Source organism: Parasteatoda tepidariorum, chromosome 2 (genome assembly GCF_043381705.1).
Source record: "Parasteatoda tepidariorum isolate YZ-2023 chromosome 2, CAS_Ptep_4.0, whole genome shotgun sequence".
NCBI classification, from domain to species: domain Eukaryota; kingdom Metazoa; phylum Arthropoda; class Arachnida; order Araneae; family Theridiidae; genus Parasteatoda; species Parasteatoda tepidariorum.
Window position 1 is genome coordinate 16110722 of NC_092205.1, and position 23309 is coordinate 16134030.

Genomic DNA, 23309 nt, shown 5'->3' on the forward strand with positions numbered 1-23309 from the left:
ATTAACACATACTGTTCATTCACTGGGAAATCTATGCCCAGTAAAGGAACATACCTGTTCCTTCACTGATTAGAAGTTGCTTTTTGCATTTTTAACATACATACTTTTGATGCAAAACATCACTAAAGGTACAAGAAAATTAAAGTTTTTCTTTCATTTTCATTAACTTAGAAAAAAACCAGTAAAGGAAAACTTGTTCCTTCACTGGTTTTTCATCGTTTGGTGATCCAGTGAATAAACATCCCCTTATCTCAGTACTTGATTATGCTATGATGCTTTAAAAAAATAAAAACGTAATTTCTATAACTATATTTTGAATTCTTATTCTCACAGTGAGAAAAATAAAACTATTACATGCAATCAATTCCAGTTCAAACATATAAATACAAACACTCACCTTATAATTTTTTCAAGGAAACAAGGTGTTGCAGAGATAATAACAAAGTTAAAAAATTTTCCAGAGAAATCTCTGTGACTAGGTAATCCAAAACATTGCTAGATGACTTCTTATTGTTTGGCAGTAAGCCATTGTTACCAATCAATCTAAAGAAAAACTTTAATATTCTTATTTTTAATCAATATATATGAAATGTTCCTTCACTGGTTAGTTTACCCTACATAAGGCAGTTAAACTACTTTGACGTTTTTATGACGCCTTCTTCACTAAGTAATTTCACAGATTTAGGCATTTTTTTCCTTTGACATTTAAATATAAATTTGCGATCTCTAACATGTTCAAGGATTCTAAAAATACAGATTAAGGATACAGAGCAAGCTGTATATGATAATTCTTATTCTTGCAGGAATATTTCCACTCTTGAAAAATGCGTTTTGATCATTATCATTGCGAGTGGTGTCGTAGGCGGCGCCTTGTCAACTTACTCTGCTTTGGATGACATTATACAACCAGATACTTTCAAGCCACCTTGTTACATAAATGTTACAGGCGCTGCTGAATTGTAAATCATATGTGTTTATTTATATTTATTAAAGTTGTGTATTTTTTTAGCATTGTTTACGTCCTTAAAATTTAATCTAACACAACAGCTTTCCTAACAACCAACAGACAATACAACCTAACAAAATTCCTAACAAACAAAAATACCTAACAAAATTCTTAACAAAAATTAGGCATACATTTGCTTCTTAAAAATACACAAATGTCCAAACATAGAGTAAAAAACTCATATTTACAGACAACTGAAGAAATAGAAAACCAAATCGAGTGAAATTTTATGTAAAAATATATCAAAGTTTAACAAAATCGTTTATAATTAAAAAGTAAAAATATGAACTGAATAAAATGAGTTAAAGGGCATCACAGTAAAATAATCCAGAAAGGATGTACCAAAATAACATTTATGGAGGATTTATTAATATGGTAAATGAATCTAAAAGTTTGGAGCATTCTCCTGAGGAAACTATTGGGACGATATTTCCCAGTGTGAATACTTTGAAGGTCAGAAATCCGAATCTACGAAAAAAAGGGTGTTTTTATTCAGGTAAAGTACGTTTCTGTGACTGATTTTGACTGTCTGATCTAATTAATTAGCATTTTTGTGGTGAACTCCTCGAGCAATTAAGTTTGAGTCCTAGTACGCTAAAATCCGACCATTAGGATCAAAAATTATTCTAATGTGGCTCCTTTTTTTTCGCATTGTATATATGCAAAAGTATACAACAAAAAAAATTTGCCAGTGCAAGAAAAAAATTTCAACAGCTTTCGTGACTAGCTTACCTGTCCACTGGAAATTCATCAATGATCAATCAGTTACAAATGCAACCAATAGTGATACGTTTCGATTGGGATAGGAATACGTATCGTCCAATAGGAATCGTGCTAAACGGAAAATGGTTGAATGACAAAGGAACACTAATCAAGTTCAGCGGTTGAAACTGGCATCTCTATAAGAGCTTCATATAAAATATATATGCCATATAATTTGGGATCGCTCACGAGTCATTTTCTCCCACAGCAAAATACTGCCTCCTCAAAAACAAAACATACATCATTACAGATTTCAGAAATTTTTGCCATAACATCAAAAAAGTAAGCATTTTTCTCATATCAATCCAATACATTTTACGTAGATCGTACATTTGCTACAACAAAAAAAAATATAATGGGCAATTTTTTTAGCGTTTCTACGCAAACTCGATAAATGCATTCCACTTTCAATGACAATACTGAAAAAAAAAAAACATTATAGTCTAGATTCTTTTTAATAAAACCCAATACCAACAATAATTTACTGAATTTTTTGAGACTCGAAAATATGAAGAAAAAAATCAAATTACTCAACCCATTTTAGGCGAAGCATAAAAATTTTATAAAATGTTGAATAATTTTCATTGAAATATGCTTAAAATGCATTCACTAAGATACAAAAAAAAGTTATAAATATTTTATTTAAGAAATAAAAAGGTGGGTGAATGCACCATTGTTCAAATCAATACACAAACCATTTAGTTTAACATTAGTTTTTTTTTTTATATATAAAGTTTGTTTTTCATTGTATTAGAACAGAACTTACAACTTTAACCAATCATTATAAACATATGATTAATCTCAAATGGATAAATTATAAATTTTCAAAAAGTCGAATTTGTCAATAATAGTCTCAAGTTAGAAACTAGCATAAAATTTTGCAACAGAAAGTGTTTACTCCAATTAAGCTACTATAATATTTTATAGATGTCTTCAGAACCCTTGACAATAGCTGAAAAATAAAATTAGTGAAAAATATGGGTCGCAGCGTTAATAAAAAAATATTTATTGATTTACGCACCTTTGGCTGAAAATGGGTTCATTTTGCCATAAAAACTTATTTTCAGACATTGAAATACATAACGCATTTGTAATTAAAATATAATTTAATACCTGGTAGTAAACATCTGCAGTGTTTGTAATTACTAAATAATAATATATAACTGTAATAAATGCTATTATTAAAAATGTTTCCTTTTCGATCAAATTTCAAAACACCCCCTTTTTTTCGCAGCACAAACCTCACAAGAATAAGTAAAATACAACTATTTATTGATAGATTTAATGCAACATTGTTTAATATAATTTTCAATATTATTTTTTTTACTAAAGCATAAATTTTGCAAATTTGAAGAATCCACTTCATTTTTATTCATTTATTTTTTGCCTTGTGATTTTTAAACTGAGAAATTAATCTATGGATACGAACTACTTTTTTTCCACATATCGCCATAAATAAAAGTTGCAGATAACAAATTTAATGTAGCTTTGAGTTGGAATGGAAATATATTTTTGTGAGATATGTAAGATACAAAGTTTAGATTAAAGGAAATTGCATGTTCTAATTTATAAGTAAATAAAAATTTTATATATTTTTTTTAAATAAAAATATAATTTAAAAAGAAAGAATGAAATAAAGATTTAAAATAAAAAAAAAAACTAAATAAGATATTACAACTTTAAAAAAATATAGCCTAATCTTTGGTGGAACCCTAAGTTGGAAAGTCGATGCTTTTATTTAAGTTATATTTACATATAAAAAAAATTTCTTTTTCCACAATAAAATTCTAATAAAAAATTTATGAAGTGAAAAGAATGAAAATACAGAATTCACAACAGAAAATTTTTATTTCATGCATGTGATTATATACGAAACCAAGCAAATGGCATGATAAAAAAATTTGTCATATACACACAATTATCTGTCCATTATACATGAACAAAATTTTATGAAATATTCTTATGTAAACGATAAAATGAGAATATGTTTAATGAAACATAAATAACAAATGAGGTTTAAATATCAATATCACACAGAATTACTACTAAATTAAACACACATAGAATAGAATACTAATATATAACAGGTATGTTTTGTATCACTTTTGGAAATTTAAAATAACTAAAATAAAACACAGTTTCAATAATACAAAAAAAATTTTACGTTTATTGAGTTTATAAAATATGAATAAAGCACATACGTAAATTAAACAAACAAAAAATGCAGCTGTTAGTATAAAGATGAGATTGCATCATATATATTGGATAGTTCTAATATCAGCAATAGTTTCAATACATATAACAGAAAGCTTAATCCTATTGGAAGTTTCTTACAAATTTATATCACTATAAGATTGACTATTACATAAGAATATATCGTTTTAAGCTTATCACCTATAAAATTTACACATTAAAAAGACACTAAAGAATATATTTGACTAGCACACATTTTAGAAAAAGCACCTCTTGTAAAGATATAAAAATATTAAAAAGAATTTCATAAATTTTGTATCGAAAATAAATTAGTAAGAAAATTATATTACTATATTTGCGATTACAAAATATTGTTATATATTTTGTTATGGTTTAACCCTTTAAACCTTTTTCTTTATTCCCTCCAGGGCTTACTTTGGCACCACAGTTTTTTAACAGGATAAGAGAAACCCTTTGATTATCAATAGAGATAACCCAACAATACTTTTAGTGAAATAACTCTTTTCTTTTATATATAATAGTAGTTTTTGGATTAAAACATATCATTTCAGATGTTTCCATTTCTATTACTTAATTATGAAAAATAGTTGCAAACAATAAAGTTTCATCCAATATTGATGTGGGGAAATGTTATTCAATAGCAAACTGGAGAGAAAAAGTTTTGCCGAGATGGTAAAAGGGTCAACACATTTCATGACTCATGAATTTTAAGATGTGAGCGAGCAAAAAGGCTAATGATTTTCTGCTTAATAAGGCAACAGTTGTGTGAGCAATCATGAGTTTACATGTAAGTAATGGATAAAACACATGTATGCATTCAGTATATTTATTTACATTTTTTGAGATCAAATATTAATATAAAATCTCCTCAATGAATACTAATCATGCTACAAAATAATTTGAAATAATATGCAACTTAATTTCCGAATAATTCCAAAATAAATACATTAAGAGGAAGAAAAAAAACAGTAAATTTAAAAGAAGGATTCATAATAATAAAAGTACAACAAAAAGCTGTGATAAAATCAAAATATTTTAATTAAAAATACGCATAAAATATTTCAAATAATGACATAAACTTAATAAAATCAAAAACGGATGCGAAAAAGCGTACTGACTTATACAAATTTTTATATAAAACAACTTATTTCACAACTTTTTTCTCCTTAAGATAAAGTAATAAAAAGATTCATTTAATACTTGAATAACTAGGCAATCAGAAATATTTTAAAGCAAAATAAGTTCATTAGCAAATTTAAATCAAAAGCGTGAAATGTTAGTTAAATAGAATAGAAATTTAAATCAGATAAAAATAACAGAGGCATTCAGGCATCCAATTTTCTATAATACTAGTTTTTAGAAATTTAGCAAATTCATGCTCATGTTCAATAACCTAATCTTTTATTTATAGGTGAAAAGAAATGTCTATAATAGTTGACTAGTAAATCTTGCTTGCCTAAAGAAAGCATTTGATTAGGTAAAAGTGTAAGACAAAGCAATAAAAATCAATTTCAAAATAGTAAATACAGAATTTTAAGCCATTGGTCTTCAAGAAATAAAATAAAGAGAGTAATAATAAAAAAATTTCTATTTGAATTTCTTTTTGCAAATTAAAATGTGTTAATTTTTTGTTAAAATACAAACAGTTAAACTTAAATGTTTTTAACAAAATCAAAGACAATTTTAACATTTACCACACAGAAGGAAACACAGAAAACATTTCTGGTTTTAAAGATATTCATGTAAACGGCCTCCATAATAAAATTTTTAAATCATTCGACTTAACCAGTAACATTAACAATACTCTTTTAAGACTTGCAAATAAAATGAGGAAAATGAAAAGCAAATGAACAAATGTATATTAACTGAAAATTTTTATTATTATTTCAATATATTTAAATTAACCACATTTACTGCGTTGCAAACATGCTTAAAATGACAAAAACAATTCCAACTCTAAAGTATGTTTTTCTCTTGTTGTAATTTTCAAGTTTATAATTATAATACTAATAAAAAAAATTCTAAAAATATCATCAATTAAAAAAAAATAGCACAAATAAATTCGTTGGAAGGCCAGGGGTCTGTCTAGGTTTTTCTGAGAGGTACCTATTTTGTGAAAATTTAGACATAATTTGTGAAAATTAAAAATTATAATAAAAAATCAACACGAGAATATGGTATTATCATTTCTTATGCGATACAAAAAAATATTTTTATGAAAAAGTATTTTGTGAAACTACCGTTTTTCCATGTTTGAATTTGTGAAGGTACCGCTAAACGGTAGTAAATTTGGTCTGGACAGACCCCTGGAAGCATACAGTTACAATAAAATTTTCTTATTTGAAAGATCATGTTTTAAAAATACTGAATGAAGAAAAAAAAATTCAGAAAAATTGAACTCTTAATTTAGTAAGAACACAGCATTATAAAACAATAGGAAACTGACACAGTAACTTCCAATACAATATCTTACAGATTTGATAAAAAAAAAATTAAAAAAAACATCACACATAATCTAAAACAGTTTTTCATTAAATTTTTCCTTAAAATGTCAAGGTTTCAAACAAAAGAAACAACTTGTATGCTTTTATAATTTTCTCTTTTAAATTTCGCAAATAATTTTCATCGTCATGTTGCAACACTTAACATAAGTGGTAGATGTGCAACAAAATGCATGAAAATTATGTGTTCATTTTGAAGAATTCAAAAAATAAGACACCAGAGAGAGTAATGATTTAGTTAAATTTTATCATAAATATTTTTTTATCTGATGCCTGAAGCATTCGTTAGAAATTAACTCACACTAAGAAAGCATAAAGAACAAAAATCTTGTAAAAAGTTTATATTTTAACAGAATTTATTTAAATAAATTGACTCGATTACTCCAATGAATAAGATGCCGTGATAGGAGGTTACTCGATTTTAGGTGGAGTAAAAATGATCCATTTACAATAATAAAAAAAAAGCTTATCTAAATTTCATGTTCACAAGGAAACAAGCTTAGGAGGTGCAATTGTATCTGGACTAGATAGGTCACTACTTGAACTACGTTGTTGACCACTACAAGATGATATGACACATGAGGTGGCACTGTTGTCCATTAAAGACTCGAATTGGAAAAGCCCATTGGATGGAGTGTTTAAAACAGAATTGAGAGCATCTGAAGGTGACTTATTTTCGTTGTTACTATTAAAGCTTGAAGAGAGTGGGAGGGAGTTGGGACGATTGTATGGCTTCAACCTGTTAACATTAGGTTTCACATCAACAGATTTGTTGTTTTTTGAAGAATGCAAGTGTAACTTGCACGTGGATTTATGAGCTTCAAGTATAAATTCTAATTCTTCTTTCTGAAGAGTAAGCATGTGAATTTCATTTTGAAGAAGAGAACGTCTCTCTTCCAAACCATCCGTTTCCTAGAGGAAAAAGAGTAAATGTTTCTCAGCATTCATAAGATTTCAAAATAAAATGAAATTGAGGATGATTTATCTACATAAGATACATGTTATTCTCTGTTGTATGATGATTTGTAAGCACATGGCTCAAAACAACTTTTCATTACAAAAAAAAATACAAAAAAAAAATTATTACAACAAAAAGTAAACATATGTATTCTTACATCTCTATGGGAAAAAAAAAACTTTGAAAGCTATATGAAAGCTAAAAAAAGAAACTACTGCAGATGAATCTTAAAAATTCAAGCTTCATTTTAAACTATTAAATTTTAAAATAAAACTGGTCATTGGGTTTGCTAAAATGAAATAGAAAATATATTATCAACAAATAAAATATTATTTGGCAAATGGGTAATTCCATAACAAATCAACCAGTAAAAAGAAAATTATGTCAGCAATTTAAATTTCAAGGACTTTTTAGGATTTTGTTAAACCTGCTACAATGTGAAAAATACCAATTTTATATTTTTTACCTCAATTTGTTTCGAAATTGTAAATTTTTGAATTTTTAAAAATTTATATTTCACTTCAGCTTAACATTCTTTCCCCAATTGTGTAACTTAAGAAAAATTTGATCTAGAAAAAGATTTGATCTATCATTTCATTCAGTTTCTTATATCATCTTATAAAATAGATAATATAACAAAGTTATAATAAAAACTTAAAAAATTAATTTAAAAACTCTAAATTTTTATTTTTTAGAAAAAAAATATTTCATTTAACTTTTTTCATCTAGCAACATTTAAACCATATTTTGAAATGGTACTTTTATAGGCTCTTAAAGAAAAAAATTTTCTTGTAGTTTAACATTGGACATAAATCAAATAGTTACATGAATTACTTTCTTTCCACTTTCTCTCAGAAATGCTCTTGAAATATCATGTAATATGGTTTTTATTCTACTATTTAAAACTTTAATTTTTATTTTATTTTTTTTAATATTAGTAATTCTTGAACACATTAGGTAATATTATTAAAATTGTCCTCTTAATATTTCCAGGTCAGAAAAAAAAATAAGATTAAAATGAAAATTATTAATAAAATAAAATTTTTTGGATAATTAAATATTGCTGTCAACAAATTGATGCCATATCTGTTACCAAATACTTATTTACATTTTTTAAACTAAATAATTATATTTAAAATTCATGTATGACAATCAATGTATGACATTCATCACTGGTAAACCAGTGATGAATGTTTAGTTGAGAAATATAAGTATCTATTTTCAATGTTCGATTGATAAAGCAGAAGTTTTTTGGTGTTAATGCTTCTTACTAGGTTCATGCCTGTAACCATAATTAAATATATAAAAAATAATTATTTCTTAACTAGCTAGTTTAGCATATTAAGTTTTTAGTCTAAATCAGAAAGAAATTAATATATATATATATATATATATATATATTAGAATTATTCAGCTTCCTAAACTTTTTTTCTAAAATAACATCTCTGTCCTGATCAATTAAACTATATTGTAACAAAAAGACTCACTTATTTGGTAAATTTAAATTCACAAATTAAAAAATAAAATATCTTTGTCTGGAACATTAAAAAATAATACAGATTATGGTAACAGACATAGCAATTTTCATCATATCTAGCCAAATAAAGTAACAACTAAAATTAATTTAAAAAAAAAAAAGAACTGAAAGAGGAACTTTCAAATGGTTCTAGAATTTTACATGATGCTTAATTACTTCTAGAAATTACATAATTTAATATCACAATTTTTTTCTACTTTTAATTTCAAATTATATGAAATTTTGAAAATGACCGTGGATAAGGCAATTCCTAAATAAGTTTTTATTTTGGAATAAATGATTATAATATAATATAAATATTTAAATATATATAAATATTATAAATATTTAAATCTACTGCAGTTTGCAGAAAGTAAAAAAAAAAAAAGTAACTAATTGTGAAGAAAAGATTATATTCAAATGCTGAAAATTTGCAGTAAAAACTTCCAGCACCACTCTTTTCAAGAACTACCAGTTAAAATGTTTTACCTCTAAAAATTTTAGATGACATAAATTATTCTGAAAGAAGAGTATATAATAAAGATAAGTGTTTTCAGAATATTTTTAATGAGATATATTTACATTCATCAGATTGCTGGTAAGTTCCATGCGTCTTTTTCGGCATCGTGCTGCTGCCAATTTGTTACGTTCTCTTCTAATTCTTCGTCTCTCTTCTTCTTCTGGACTTAGCTGAAATATTAAATTAATATTGAGCATTTTAATAAACAAAATATTTAAAATATTTATTTATCTTTTATTGAAAAATTACTTTAAACCAGGGATGGAATTTTGTCTGAAAGAAATAAATTTTTTCTTGGACACTTGAAAAAACAAAAAACTGGGCAAAATGGAAAATATTCAATGAAATAGAAGAAATTAAAACTGACATATAGACTTAATTAGCAATAAGTAATATAAGAACAATTTTAACTTTAATATAGTATATTTAACATAAAATCAAAAAGTTTTAATATCTACACTTAAAAAATATTATTTTCAGAGTACTTATTTATTTTAGCTTTATTCAGAATTTTAAAATTTATATATCAGACAATTTAAGACTCAATTTGAGCATTCACACTTCACATGTAATTATAAAAATTAGTATGCTATTTATAAGTGTTAATTCTATGCAAGGTTGGCAGTAGTAAACATGTTTAGTATGTGATTCAATATAGCAGTTCTTCATTTAATTCTAAAATAAACTTTTACTATACAAGGTAGAGTCAATAAATTACCAAAATGGTCGTCTACATTCACGCAGGTGTTCATTAGAGGGGAAATATTTTTTTAGAGGTTCTATCAGCACTCATTACGAAAAGACACAGCCATCTGAAATTCATTTCTGGTACCGATGGTGTCCGCTGCAGGTCATTTCTGACAAAGCAAATTTTTCATTCATTGGGTTTTGTAATGGGTTAGAGCAAATATTAAATTCTGTATTTTGCTCGGGAAATCTTCTCCTGACGCACTCGAAATGCCGAAGAAAGCATACGGAAACGATGCCACGAAAAAATAAACCGCTGTGTTTGAGTGGAATAAGATTTTCGTGAAGGTCGCACAAACATCAAAGATGATCCTCTGCTCTTCCACAGCAGATGAAAACGTTGAGTGTAGTCGTGAAATAGTGAGTACAGATAGGCAAATGTCCATTGATGATATTGCCTCTGAACTAGGAATTCTACATAGAGTGTTTACAAAATTTTTCATGATAATTTGAACAAGCATTGTGTTTGTTAGTTCCAAAAATGTTATCACTTGAACAAAAAGAAATGAGAATGAACATGTGCAGGGATTTGATTGACATGGCTGATGAAGATGGCGGCTTCTTGAAGAAAATCTTAACAGGTGATAAGACATGGTGCTTTTATCTACGACCCTCACACAAAATGTCAGTTTGCTTTCAGTGAGTGGAAAGCAAAATCATCACCAAGGAAGGGAAATTTTCGTTACGACGAAAGCCGATGGAAAGTGATGTTGGAGGTGTTTTTCGATGAAGAGGGAGTCATTCAATACGAATTTATTCCCGAAGGCCAAACTTTTAATAAAGAACCTTACATGACTATGCAAAGGGGTGCAATCGAACAAAAACGACCTGAAAAGTGAACAACAAACGCTTGGTATCTTTTACATGACTGTGCTCTACCTCATCGCACTCTGATTGTGAAAAAGTACCTTAACAGAAAATGAAATTGAAGAGACACCATTTTATGGATTCAGATGAGGTGATCAAAAATGCAACAAAGCAACTGTAGGACCTCTCACAAAATGGAGGCCCAGGAGTGCTTTGAATAGTTATACTCATGTTGACAGAAGTGTGTGGATGGGTGAATAAAGTACTTTGAAGGCTAATAAAATAAAATCGTTTTCATTTATTAATAATTTGTAATAGACCTATTCCAGGAACTGCTTGACTCTACCTCATATTTCTCTACTTAAAATATTAAAAGAAACTGTACCTTTAATCTCTTAATAAATTGATATAATTTTTCTTTTAATTTGTTGCTTTTTTCACTCATTTAGAAATTAATATTGTTTAAACTAGATTGTAAATATAAAATGTTTAAAAAAAAAAATTAGGTTTTTTTTCTTCTCTTTTGTGTCTTTAAGCAATATTTCTCATTAAAAAATCTATTCTCATTGTGTAATGGAACATTTTGCTTCAAGTACTCACAAAAAGCTTAAAATACGCACCAAACACATTTAAAAAATATTTTTAAATAAATAAGATACTGGAAAAATGCCATTTCCGTCTCTTGCACCCAACATTATTGAAGTAACTTACTATATTATGAAAGAGTTACAAAAGCATACATATTCTGATATAGTATGACTGTCTACCTCGATACATATCCATCATAATTCTTTGAATCATTTGTATATTTTGTTCTAACATCATTTTGTAAACGGCCCTAACTTTTGTCTAGTAACATGTCCAAGTACAAAAAGTACCAAAAGTTAAGTATTTCCATCTTAGATTTTTTTCAATCTCAATTTTTTGATGTAACAACAGAACTTTTCCACTTTTGTTTGAAAAAACTTCTTTAAGATGCAAACATTATTAGAAAAAAATACTACGTGTACAGGTTTCAAAAGCAAACGAAAATCTTAATATTTAGAAGTTTGCTCCTTTGATGGAGACATTGGTTCTCTCTACTTTCCATCCTCAGAAAGTGCACATGGGTACATCTTTCTAAAGACATTAAAAGAGATCAATAAGTTAGTCATTTTCTCAGACAGTAAAAATAATAAATTAAGAAATAAATTGAAGATGGGAATATTGTGCATGGTCCTTAATCAATTTGGTTAAGAAAATATGATTGAATTCAATCAGATTCTTTGGCACTGAAAGAAAAAAGTTTCTTAATCCATATTTAATATTCAGAAAAACTTTCATTTTACCTTATCATCTCTTATCGGACGCCTTCCACCACTCCTACCAGACTTAGATGCACGAGAGCTTGAAGATGCTTCAGATGGTGGACGAGGAGAATCTAAAGATCTGTCAGAAGATTGTAAGCAGTCATCGACCCATCTATTATCCTCTTGTTTGGGTAAATTTGCAAAAGAAACTACAGGAGGGGCAAAACCAGCTTGATGTTGATGTTCTAATGGAGCAGGAGGTATAGAACTATACTCCATAAAAGATTCTTCAATGTTTTTTAAGGTGGTAGGAGTTAAAGTAGGGGTTGTTCGAGTAATTCCACATGTTAGCCCCTCAATTGTGGAACACTACAAATACGAGGAAATAGTTTAGAACAGATCTGACAATCTTAAACATACATTTTATCAAAGAAACGAAAATCATAAGCATTTCTCAGAAATTCTAAGCAGATACTCTGATGTGTTTTAACATTAGTGATATTGGTGTTTTAAAATGGATAATATTAAGTAAATTGTGAGTTTATAAAAAGATAATTGCCAGATATTTTCATGTACATTTAAAGAAAATAAACATCCTAGAATCTTAAAAAATATTATGCATCATAATGTGTTTATTAAAATGTAGTTAAACTCTTTTCAATAATTTTGAAAAGTGGTGCAGAAAATTCCCAGCAGTACCAAATATTTTCCAAGAACCAGTCTTATGCAGTCGGTATTTAAAACGACTGACTCCAGTCGTTTTAAATTTAAAGACACATGTGTTGCAGTTTAAATTTTTTTTAAAATATAAAAGCAGTAATAGATGCTGCAGAAAAAAATGAGAACGTAACAGATTTATTTTAATTAGCATTTATAACAAATAAAAAATGAAATCGAAAATTAAATGCTATACACCCTATTTTTGAATAGCATCAATTAAAGTAATTAAAAATTAATGTTATACTTCTGAGAGATGGTCACCTCACACCATTTCATATAACAATATATACTAAGACTTTTAAAAAATCTTGGGAGACTTTTAAAATGTAATTTCAATCATAATTTTGTTTAAAAAATAAATTTTCAAAAATTTAAGAGCTAAAGTAATGCTTTAAAAAACTTGTTACATTTAATTTCAAGAGAGCCTGTACAAGAGCGATTGAAATTTTGTTTTGATCACATATTTAATGAATAAGAATTTTATTTTTCCCAAAATAATGCATTTCACTCAAAATCAGGACCTTATATTTTTTAGATTTATGGAACTAAAATAAATTGCATCAAAATAAATACCAATTAATTTTACATTTCTTTCACACCAATGAAAAATAGAATAATTACTAGTAGACGACTCAGGTTACTAATGGACTAATCTAGTTACTAATGTTAATTCCAAGTTAATAATTGACTAACCAAGTTGCTAATTGAATACTAAAATATTTTCTCCCAGGCAGCCTCTCCCAAAAAGCTTAGGTAAATTCTTTCATCAAACATACATAAACTACCCTTAAAAAATTTATAAGAAAATATTTGAAAGAGAAATTAGAATGTTTAACAAATAAAAAAAATATACATACAGTCTCTACTCTTTAGCACGACTTCCCATTAATGCAACCCTTCCATTCTAACGACTGCAATGTGAAGTCCCGTTTGCTGTTTCATAGACAATGTTATTTTAACGTGCATCGTAACTGATCTCCTCATTCCAATATAGCAACTGAAATTTTGTTTAATTGTTTTCTTTTTTAAAATTCTCCAAAAAGTAACTATTGACAATGAGTCATTCGATGCTCCCAGAAAACTATTGAACCACTATTTCTTTTGACTCTACCACTCAATAAACATGATACATCTCTATGAATGACAGAGAGGGACCACCTATTCTCAATTTTGGAGGTCCTGAGCGCAATCTATGGTCAAATGAATATGGATAAAGTATTATTGAGAATTTGAAATGTATATTGCAACATAGTTGAATAATATAAAAGCATGCATGTCGCGTGCGGACATATCAGCGGGATTCTTCTATTTCTCAGATACTTTTTTGATGTTTATTGTAATATAAAAAAAGTATTTATGAAAATCAATATCTAGTTACATGCAAATGTTTCCGAATTGAAAATATAAAACTATTTCTTTAGCCCAAAGAGTAGCTATTCCATCATTAGTGCTATGCAATTTCGTTTATTAACGCTGCAGCCCAAATTTGAAACACACATTAATCTGCCACTAATGTAGGGGTGCACAACCTACGACCCACATGCGACCCATAAAAGCTTTTGAACACAATAACTTCTTTGAAAAATAAAAAATTTTCAAAAACTTTTAATCGTAATCAGTCATCACTTTTTAATCCACTCAATTTGCACAGATTCTATTGAAAATCTATATTGCTTTTCCGACTTAATATTTTTAATACAATATTATCACGAGCGAATTTCAAATTTGAATAATAACTTTTCAACTGTCTTTATTTTTTCAGATTTCATCATAAATCCAAGTGACGCTTCAATTGTGTTTTATTTTAAAATTTATAACAACTAATTTCGATACGGTTTCTAAAATCCCAATATGTTTATGACGAAATTACAACTTCTGAGATTTCATCGTAAATCATGACTTTTTTTGACAGTTATTGCTAACGCTTATTCACATGATTTCGAAAATCTGGTATTCTTACTACGATATCATTACAACACTCTATTGAATCCAGGGTTGGGTTTTTGACGTCAAAAAGTGGTTTTTGACATGACAAGGGTATAATACTGGTTTAAACCGTCAAAAATGTCAAAAACTGAAGTTTGCAAAAAAAATATATAAACTTCAAAACTACCAACAGTTGCCATGCATTATATTGAAATTTAATTATACTATAGGTAATCAGCAGGTTTTAAAATATTTTTTAATTAAAATTAAGGTAAAATAACAGATTTAAAATCTCAGAAATTTATATTCAAATGCATGTGCAGAAAAATTTTGCACAAAAATTGTTTAAATATTTATTTTTAAAAAAATTTTTTTTTTCTTTTTGATACTTAAGAAAATTAAAAGTTTATTACTATGCATTTTTGACATATAAGGAACATATAACTAATATTTATAAGGAACTTACAAGTTATGTTGTATAAATACAAACTTGATACAAGATACAAGTGTATAAAAAATTTTTTTTAATGTTATACCGAATATCTTTATTATCCAGTATGTTAATTTGAATTTAAAAGTAGTTATATTTATGAATAATGATAAATATAATTCATATTGTTTATTATATTTATTTATAATTATTACACTTATCATTTTAAAACAATTTTTATCTCTTAATTTTTTTTTCTCCACTTGTATTAAGAATACAAATAATGCATATCTTGAAAGCAAGAAGTAATTATTCAACAGCTGAATATTTAGATATTCAACAAAACTATATAGTATTCAGCAAAATGAAATTCACAAGTATTTGGATAAACTAAATTTTCAGCATAGTAAATGAATAGGCTGAATATACTGTAAATCGACACTAACTACTCTGTGTATTTAACAGAAAGCACTTAAATTTGTATTGTCTTATGTTAAAAAGATTATTAAGAAGATTTAAAAGAATATTAAAAAGATTTTTCTTTAAAAGATGTCTAATGTACAAAACTGCTAATGTTTATCTTTAAAAATGTCTAATTTTTAGTATAATCTATACTATACACTAAATTTGGTTATAAATAAATTTCTTAATAATATCACTGCAGATTTTCAATAACACATGAAAATGAATACATAATATTACAAAAGATGTGAGCTTTCAAAAGTACAAGATTTTGGTTACTATTCAAAATATAAGTGTTTCTTCAAAATTTTAAATTTATTTTTTCTAGAACATATTTAGAAACACTATCCTTTATAAAAAATATATAAATTTAATATATAAATTAAATTTCACATATGAATATAGGTTTTTGACATTTTCGACTAGTGAAGTTTTTGACGTGACGGTTTAAACCATGGTTTAAACCGTCAAAAACTGTCACATGTCAAAAACCTGCCAACCCTGATTGAATCCCATATTTGAACAATAACTTTTTGACACGCTTTGTTTTTCCCAATTTTAACATAAATCCAAGTTATTTTTCAATCAGTTTTTTGGCAATCTTTGTGATGCATTACCCCAAGGTTTTAGAAATTCCAATTTTTATTATGACATGCAAATTTTAAATCAAGCATTTAAATCATTATGTGCTTTATTCATGCTGATTTTATCATAAATGTAAGCCTTTTTTTGGGCAATTATTACAATGCTTTTCCTTGTGATTTTGACAATTTTATCACTTTAACTACAAAGTTATTATAACACACAAGCTTTTATATTTTATTCAAAATTTTTTTTAGCTTTGGTGTGCCTTCTTAAGGAAAAAAACATTTCCCTTTCAAAAATTCACAAAATCTCTAATTCAAGGAATAGAAATAATGCCTGAAGTATAATTGTAAATAAATATTGAATCCTTTTTTGTAATATAATGGATTTGCTTTAATTTTTGGTTTTTGCTTAAACCCTATAAATTTTCCTTAATTAAAATATTTAGTTCAAATATATATTACACTTTAAAATATGCATGTAGTTTTTTTACACTTTCAATCTGAGTATTACAGTTCTTTTTTAGAATATATATTTCTTCCCCTATTTATATTTATATATATAAGTATATAACTTTATACAAACATATTAGCTGCTGATTTTTTTGATAAAATTTTTGTGCTTGGCACACTAACCTTTACATAAATAGTACCTATCATATTTGCTGCCAAGATGACTAAATATGCGTGTGGCCCTTCGTTAGTCAACCTGCTATGCAAGTGGCCCTTCACTCAAAAAGGTTGTGCCCGCCTCAACTAATGTTCTTAATGTTAATGTGCATGCTGATACATATCTATTTTATTTTTGTCGGTAATAAATTAAAATGTTAAATAATTAACTGTTTTTGCAATGCAATAAAATTATTGTGGTATCAAAAATATTACGAACTTACAGATACTTTTGAATTGTGTGCAGATACTTTATTTTTTAATCTTACTGTGTATTGCACCTTCATTTTCTGTACCTTGAGTTTTCTGCACACTCATAACCATTCAAAAAAAAATTTTCATAGGGTTCAAGACACTCCTCTATCATATTTTTCATATTTATATTTACTGCTTTCATGAAGTGTTTTATAAGGTTTAGTTTATTTTGGAGTTTAAAACATGTGGCATAATTAGCATTATCAGTTTTGTTCAGTTCTCTTGACATATCACACCCAAGCAAGAAAAGTAACACAAGTTTAAAAAAAAAATAACTTTGAGGTTATATGAATAAAAAATATTGATGAAGTGCCACATCAAGCTCAAAAAGTTTCACCTCTCGAACTCGCAATTTATTCAGCCGAGGGCAGCTGTGCAGCAATTTGTTTACAATAATCAAAATTCATAATGTAATTCTAAAAGCAGAAATATAAAGTGATCTAACTTCTTGACATTGTTCTTCGGAAGCAAAATTTTAAGATCTAAAAAAAGCATTGAATGATAGACTAAAATTTAAGAGCAATTTTAAAAGATGTCATAGGAGAAAATTTAAATCTATTTTTAGCCGTTATGAACTATATTAGGTATATAATACTCGCACTTTATTGACATTAAAAATAAAGTATTATTCAGTTTCATAATTCTATTTAAAGCTTAGAAAGATTAACCCTGTATTTTCGAAGTAAATTTATGCGCAAAATTTATGTAGTAACTATATAGTGACCTCACGTTATATCATCTGTTTTCATTTGGACCACGGAAATCAGATCGAGTGCTGAAGCTTTTATGTCAACTTTGACTCATTCTGCTTTTTTGTTAATTTATCTCTTTTTATTTTCAATTTAATTTAAGACCAGCACCAAATAATGCAAGAATATATAATTTATTAAGAGCTATAAAAATATCTACATTGAACAACAAAGTGTAACAACAATATAGTAAAAATTTATAATAATTCACAACATAAAATTTTCATAATTTACAAATCTAAGACTCTATAGGCTCGATGAAATCTATATTTTATATTAACCCACTAGATGGTTATTGTTCACAAATTTTGCGATAAACAAACAACTTAAGATTGAATTAATCATTGATTTTGAAGCTGTATGAAAAAATCTACATGTTATAAACTAAAAGAAAAAAGATTAATAATAAAGAAAAGTGTAATGAGTACACATTTTATTTACTAATAAAACTAACTTGAATTTTCATTTCATAACTGAGCTGGAATAAATTATGCTTAGTGAAAATATAGCTCAGCATTATAAGCAAACATGAATATTTTTATTATTTCAATCACAGTAAATAAACTAATATCAAAAAAGAACGAACAAAAGTAGAGAATGCCAGAAATAACACTAATTAAAACAATAAAAGAGTAAACACACAGATAAATGAATTAAAACTATTTATGCCTACTGAAAAAATAATTAAGAAAATATTTAAGCAAGCAAGACAAATTATTATCATAGATTTCTGACACAAATGATTTATTTTAATGAGTAATAAATATTTAATTTTTAACAACTGATCAGCTAATTTTAATTTCAAAACTTACATTAACAGAAGGAGAAGAATCTTCTGCGCCATTCGCCATAGATGATAAAATATCAGCTACGTTTAAACGATCAGCTGATAAATTCTTTTCATTAATTCGAGAATACATAAGATTATAATGTTTTTAATTAAAATTTAGATTCTTGTTTTCACAAAAACAAACAGAAAAATTACATCATCACGTTTATGGTCATAGTTCGTTTCTGGAGAGATCACTGGATGAGTCATTCGATGACATCATAGAATAAAAATAAAATTATTTTGCGTCTGAAAAAAACGTCTTCTTCACACGTTTTTTACGCTATTTTAATTTTAATTGTTTAATTTTTAAGAAAAATAAAGCTTTATAGGCAAAAAAAGCATGATATTCTGGGAAAATAAACTGGTTATTTCAATATTTAATAGCCTTTTCTAATTCATAACATTCACATTTAACATTCCGACTAGCATTCGTAATGCATGCCTCAGACAAAAAATGAAAAATTTAGTCAAAAAAATCAAACAAACGGAATAAATTTTGATCCAAATCTAGTAAAAGAACACTCGAAAACACTCTTATTTCCATTTGCAGTCATTTAAAAAATACTTTTTCTTGGAGAGTTATGGTTAACTCATGTAGTGTGAATGCTCCCTTGGATAGATTAGTAACACATGCGTGATTCGCATCCAATCGCATATGCGATTCGCCATCTGTGGGGAATATGCCTTAGGGGAGAAAACCAGATCCATGTCTTGACCTTTCTCTTCTCAGTTGTAAGGGAATGTAAAGAGCGGAAAATAAAAAAAGGAATCACCCTAAATAACTTTTGATCTAAAGATCGGATCTTTACCTTCTAGAACTCAATCGGAATGATTTGAGGAGTGACCTCAAATATGCTAGTTAGTGCAAACGGTATTTTAAGTTTCGAAATCAGACACTAAAACATATTTTCTCTTGTATAAACATACCTTTTTTTCATTCAATTTTAAATATACTATTTTAAAATTTGATTTCTCAGGAACTATTTAATCAATTTTACTCACGTTTCGTACTTCGCCATTTAAAATTAGGTACTTTAAAATTATGTAAAAATTTTTATATATTACAGTCAAAATTTTTCCGACTATTATTAAATAAAAAAATAAAAAAAACAATAAATATTTACTAAATTTTTTTTGCATAAAATTTTCTTTGGAGAAACAAATTTTAGAATTGAGTTTTCAATTTGCTTAAAAAATTCTCAAGTTATGGCGAAATACGCAAAAAATATAATTAACATTAGGGGCTCCAAACTTTGGATAGCTCTCCCAAGAATGGAGCCAGACTTTGCCCGACAGGAGATCAAGTCTCCCCCTACAGGATGGCTCAAAGAAATTAATTCTAAATATTTAAATTAAAACATATTTTATACTTTATACTATTCTCACATTGATTATTTCAGACGTGTGTTTCTAAGAAGTTGAAATCGCTAATTTTATTATCGTGATGATCAGATTCATTTTAATATAAATCTAAATCGATTTTTTTTTTTTTTTTTTTTTTTTTTTTTTTTTTTTTTTTTTTTTTTTTNTTTTTTTTTTTTTTTTTGTTATCGATGTGTTTTGAGCTGTATGGTGCAATTTATAACACATTGTAAGCTTAAAAATTACTTCTAAAATAAAGAAAAATTATTGTCGCAGACACCACTCTTTCAGAAAATTTTCTCGCTACTCACTCTTACAGCGCAAAAATTATTCGATAATAAAAATTTGAAATTTTACCTACATTTACGAAAAGTTTAAAGAACATTTTGAAATGAAAATGTTATTAATGTATCCTTTTGCATTTTTTCTTCTACACAGAGGAAAAGTTCAGTTTTTCAAATAAAGTTTTAAGTTCATTTTTTGCAACCACTATTCTATCAAAATATAACATGCAACGTTTTGTACAAACTTCGAAATGATTTTGCCCATCAAACTGCGAAATTTGTTTTTTAAAATTGTTACATATTACAATTTTACAGACAAAACAAAGGATTATTTTAATCAGGAGGTTCGATGTTAATATATATAGGTAAATAAATATAGAGAGACTTTTGTAGTTTTCTCGCCAATATTTTTTTTTTTTTAAGATGCTATTAAAGCGAAGAACACCTGTGTTTGACCAAATGGTAATTTCACCATTTGAGAATATTTAAACAATATTGCTAAAATTTATAATAATTTTTCAATCTAAAATATTTCATAGAAATGACATCGGAGAAAATATCAACCAACTTACATTTTGAAAAATTTGTCACGTATAGCAGTTATTTCTCTGCCTGTGTCTTCCTTTCTCTGCGGAGCTGAAAGCTGACTCTCCACCAAGATCAATGTTTTGCTCTGCAGAACGCCTCCATGCGCCTGCAGCGAATTACCTTTGACAACGGTAATAAATTATTGTTTACCACACATTACGCTAAACTTTCTTTCCTGTACGATTTACACTTACTTTTGCTTTTATAGTTATGAATTTTAAGACACAAAAAATTGAGGTGGGGGACTAATTATCGAAAAATCTTTTTTTTTTTTTCTTTTCTCAAGAACTATTCTGCCAATTTTGCTCAAATTTTGTATTTTGTCATGTAAATTTGAATTATTTCAAATGATGTAAAAATTTTGTACCGTACAATACAAAAGTTCTTCGATCATAATTAAATAAAATAATAAACATTTACTAAAAGTTATATTTTGCATGAAATTATCTTTAGAAAAACGAATTTTACATATGTATGCAGAAATTTTTCAATTCGCTTAAAACAAAATTTGGGATATAGTGAAATATATAAAAAGTTAAGTCAATATTAAGGGGTCCAAACTTTAAATCGCGCATCTGACCTAACTATTAGCACCATTTTTTCCGGATAGCGGCTACTTCGTATATTTTGGGGATCAGAAATTCGATTCGGTCGAAAAAAGTATGTTTAGTCAGAAAAAGTACATTTTGTGTTTGATTTCCTACCTTAAAATATCCTTTGCTCTAATTAATTAATATATTTGACGTCTCTCTCTCGAACCATTAAGAATGATCATTGAGCATAAAGATCCGATCATTAGATCAAAAGTTATTCCGGTGGGTCCGTTTATTTTTTTGCGCACTGTACATCCATTTGAAGTATATGATAATATTGCTGGTACCAGCAAAAATCTTTTTAATTTTTATATAAGAGAATAATTTGGCTGGTGGTTATACTCANTATATATATATATATATATTGCAAAAAGACGAATTGAAGTTTTGATTTAAGGAATACATATTTGCATCTGTGGAAAGTGTAATAAAAGTATACTAAAATAATTATTTGTGTTGCAAAAATTTCTAGGAAAAAAATTACATTGTTTAATTTTTTGTGTATTTTCAGTTTAATGCGTTTTAAAACACATTAATTTGAATAAGTATTAATCATCAATCTACTAATCTACTTACTTCTCCATTTCTTACAAATAATTTAAAAATGGAATTCTTCAAGTTAAACGATGCGACGTTTTACATAATTCGTATTTTTATTTTATTGAATGCGGAGAATATGTGCACGTATTATAGTTTGTCTCAGAAGTTGTGGTCACAGAAGGACGATGAGGTAGGTTCTTGTCTCGAACAATCCCTCAGGGGTGTAGAATAACTTACCGAGTGGACACAAACAAGACTAGACCCACAGAATTTTCTGAGAAAAAGATGCCTAGCAGGAAGTCGGTGTTAAAATGTAAGTAAAAAGAACACATTCTCGTCTTTATGTTTTTAAGTTATTCTCAGTTACAAAAAAAAAACGAATATTTTAAGAACATAATTATATTTCTTTGCAAGACAGAAGCATTTTCCCGATGATATTTATGTTCGCCCAGATAGGGGGTAAACGATGCCCCAGAGGGAGCAAACGATGCCTGATAGGGGACAGTACTGCCTTCCCTGACCCCTACTAGAGCCACTCACCTGCTCTCCTGACTGAACTACGGGATTCTCAGATTGTGGCTACCCCCTATATTTTGGGGATCTGTAATCTGAGTCCATGGGGGAAAAATTACGTTTATTCAGAGAAAGTGCGCTTTTGCGTCTAATTTGGTAACTTACAATATCGTCTGCACTAAATAATTATCAGGTCACCTTCTTTTATATATTTTTTCGTATCATTTCTTGCTAAAAAGGTCACCCCTTCAAACCATTAAGATTGAGAACGTAAAAATCTGATTATTCGATCAAAAGTTATTCAGGGTGAGTTTTTTCTCTCTCTTTTCTTTCGATGGACTGTACTTTGATATTTTTCCATTCCATGATATTTTTCGTATTTAACTGTCAAATATGTTTTCTAAAATTTCCAAGATGCTTTTCTTTTAGAACTATGTTTAATGCAGTTTTCTGTTCAATATAGTTTAGTAACTTAAAAGTTT

The 23309-nt window shown here is 27.4% G+C and overlaps 2 protein-coding genes across 4 annotated transcripts in view; one reads left to right on the forward strand and one right to left on the reverse strand.

The window, feature by feature from the left end:
* LOC107454839 (uncharacterized) overlaps positions 1-1008 on the forward strand; it is a 58896-nt gene extending 57888 nt beyond the window's left edge. For all 3 annotated transcript variants that reach the window (XM_016072158.3, XM_016072157.2, XM_016072159.4), the window contains exon 8: positions 804-1008. In XM_016072158.3, coding sequence (XP_015927644.1) covers positions 804-963 — 160 coding nt within the window. In that variant the 3' untranslated portion in view covers positions 964-1008. The remainder of the gene's footprint in view (positions 1-803) is intronic.
* A 2589-nt stretch (positions 1009-3597) lies between these two features.
* Positions 3598-19588, reverse strand: LOC107454837 (transcription factor kayak). The gene is made up of 4 exons (XM_016072154.4): positions 18928-19588; positions 12360-12689; positions 9540-9647; positions 3598-7395 (listed from the first exon to the last, which is right to left on the reverse strand). Exons 1-4 carry the CDS (start codon positions 19033-19035, stop codon positions 6967-6969), a joined length of 975 nt encoding a protein of 324 aa, XP_015927640.1. The 5' UTR covers positions 19036-19588; the 3' UTR covers positions 3598-6966.
* Positions 19589-23309: the final 3721 nt, after the last annotated feature.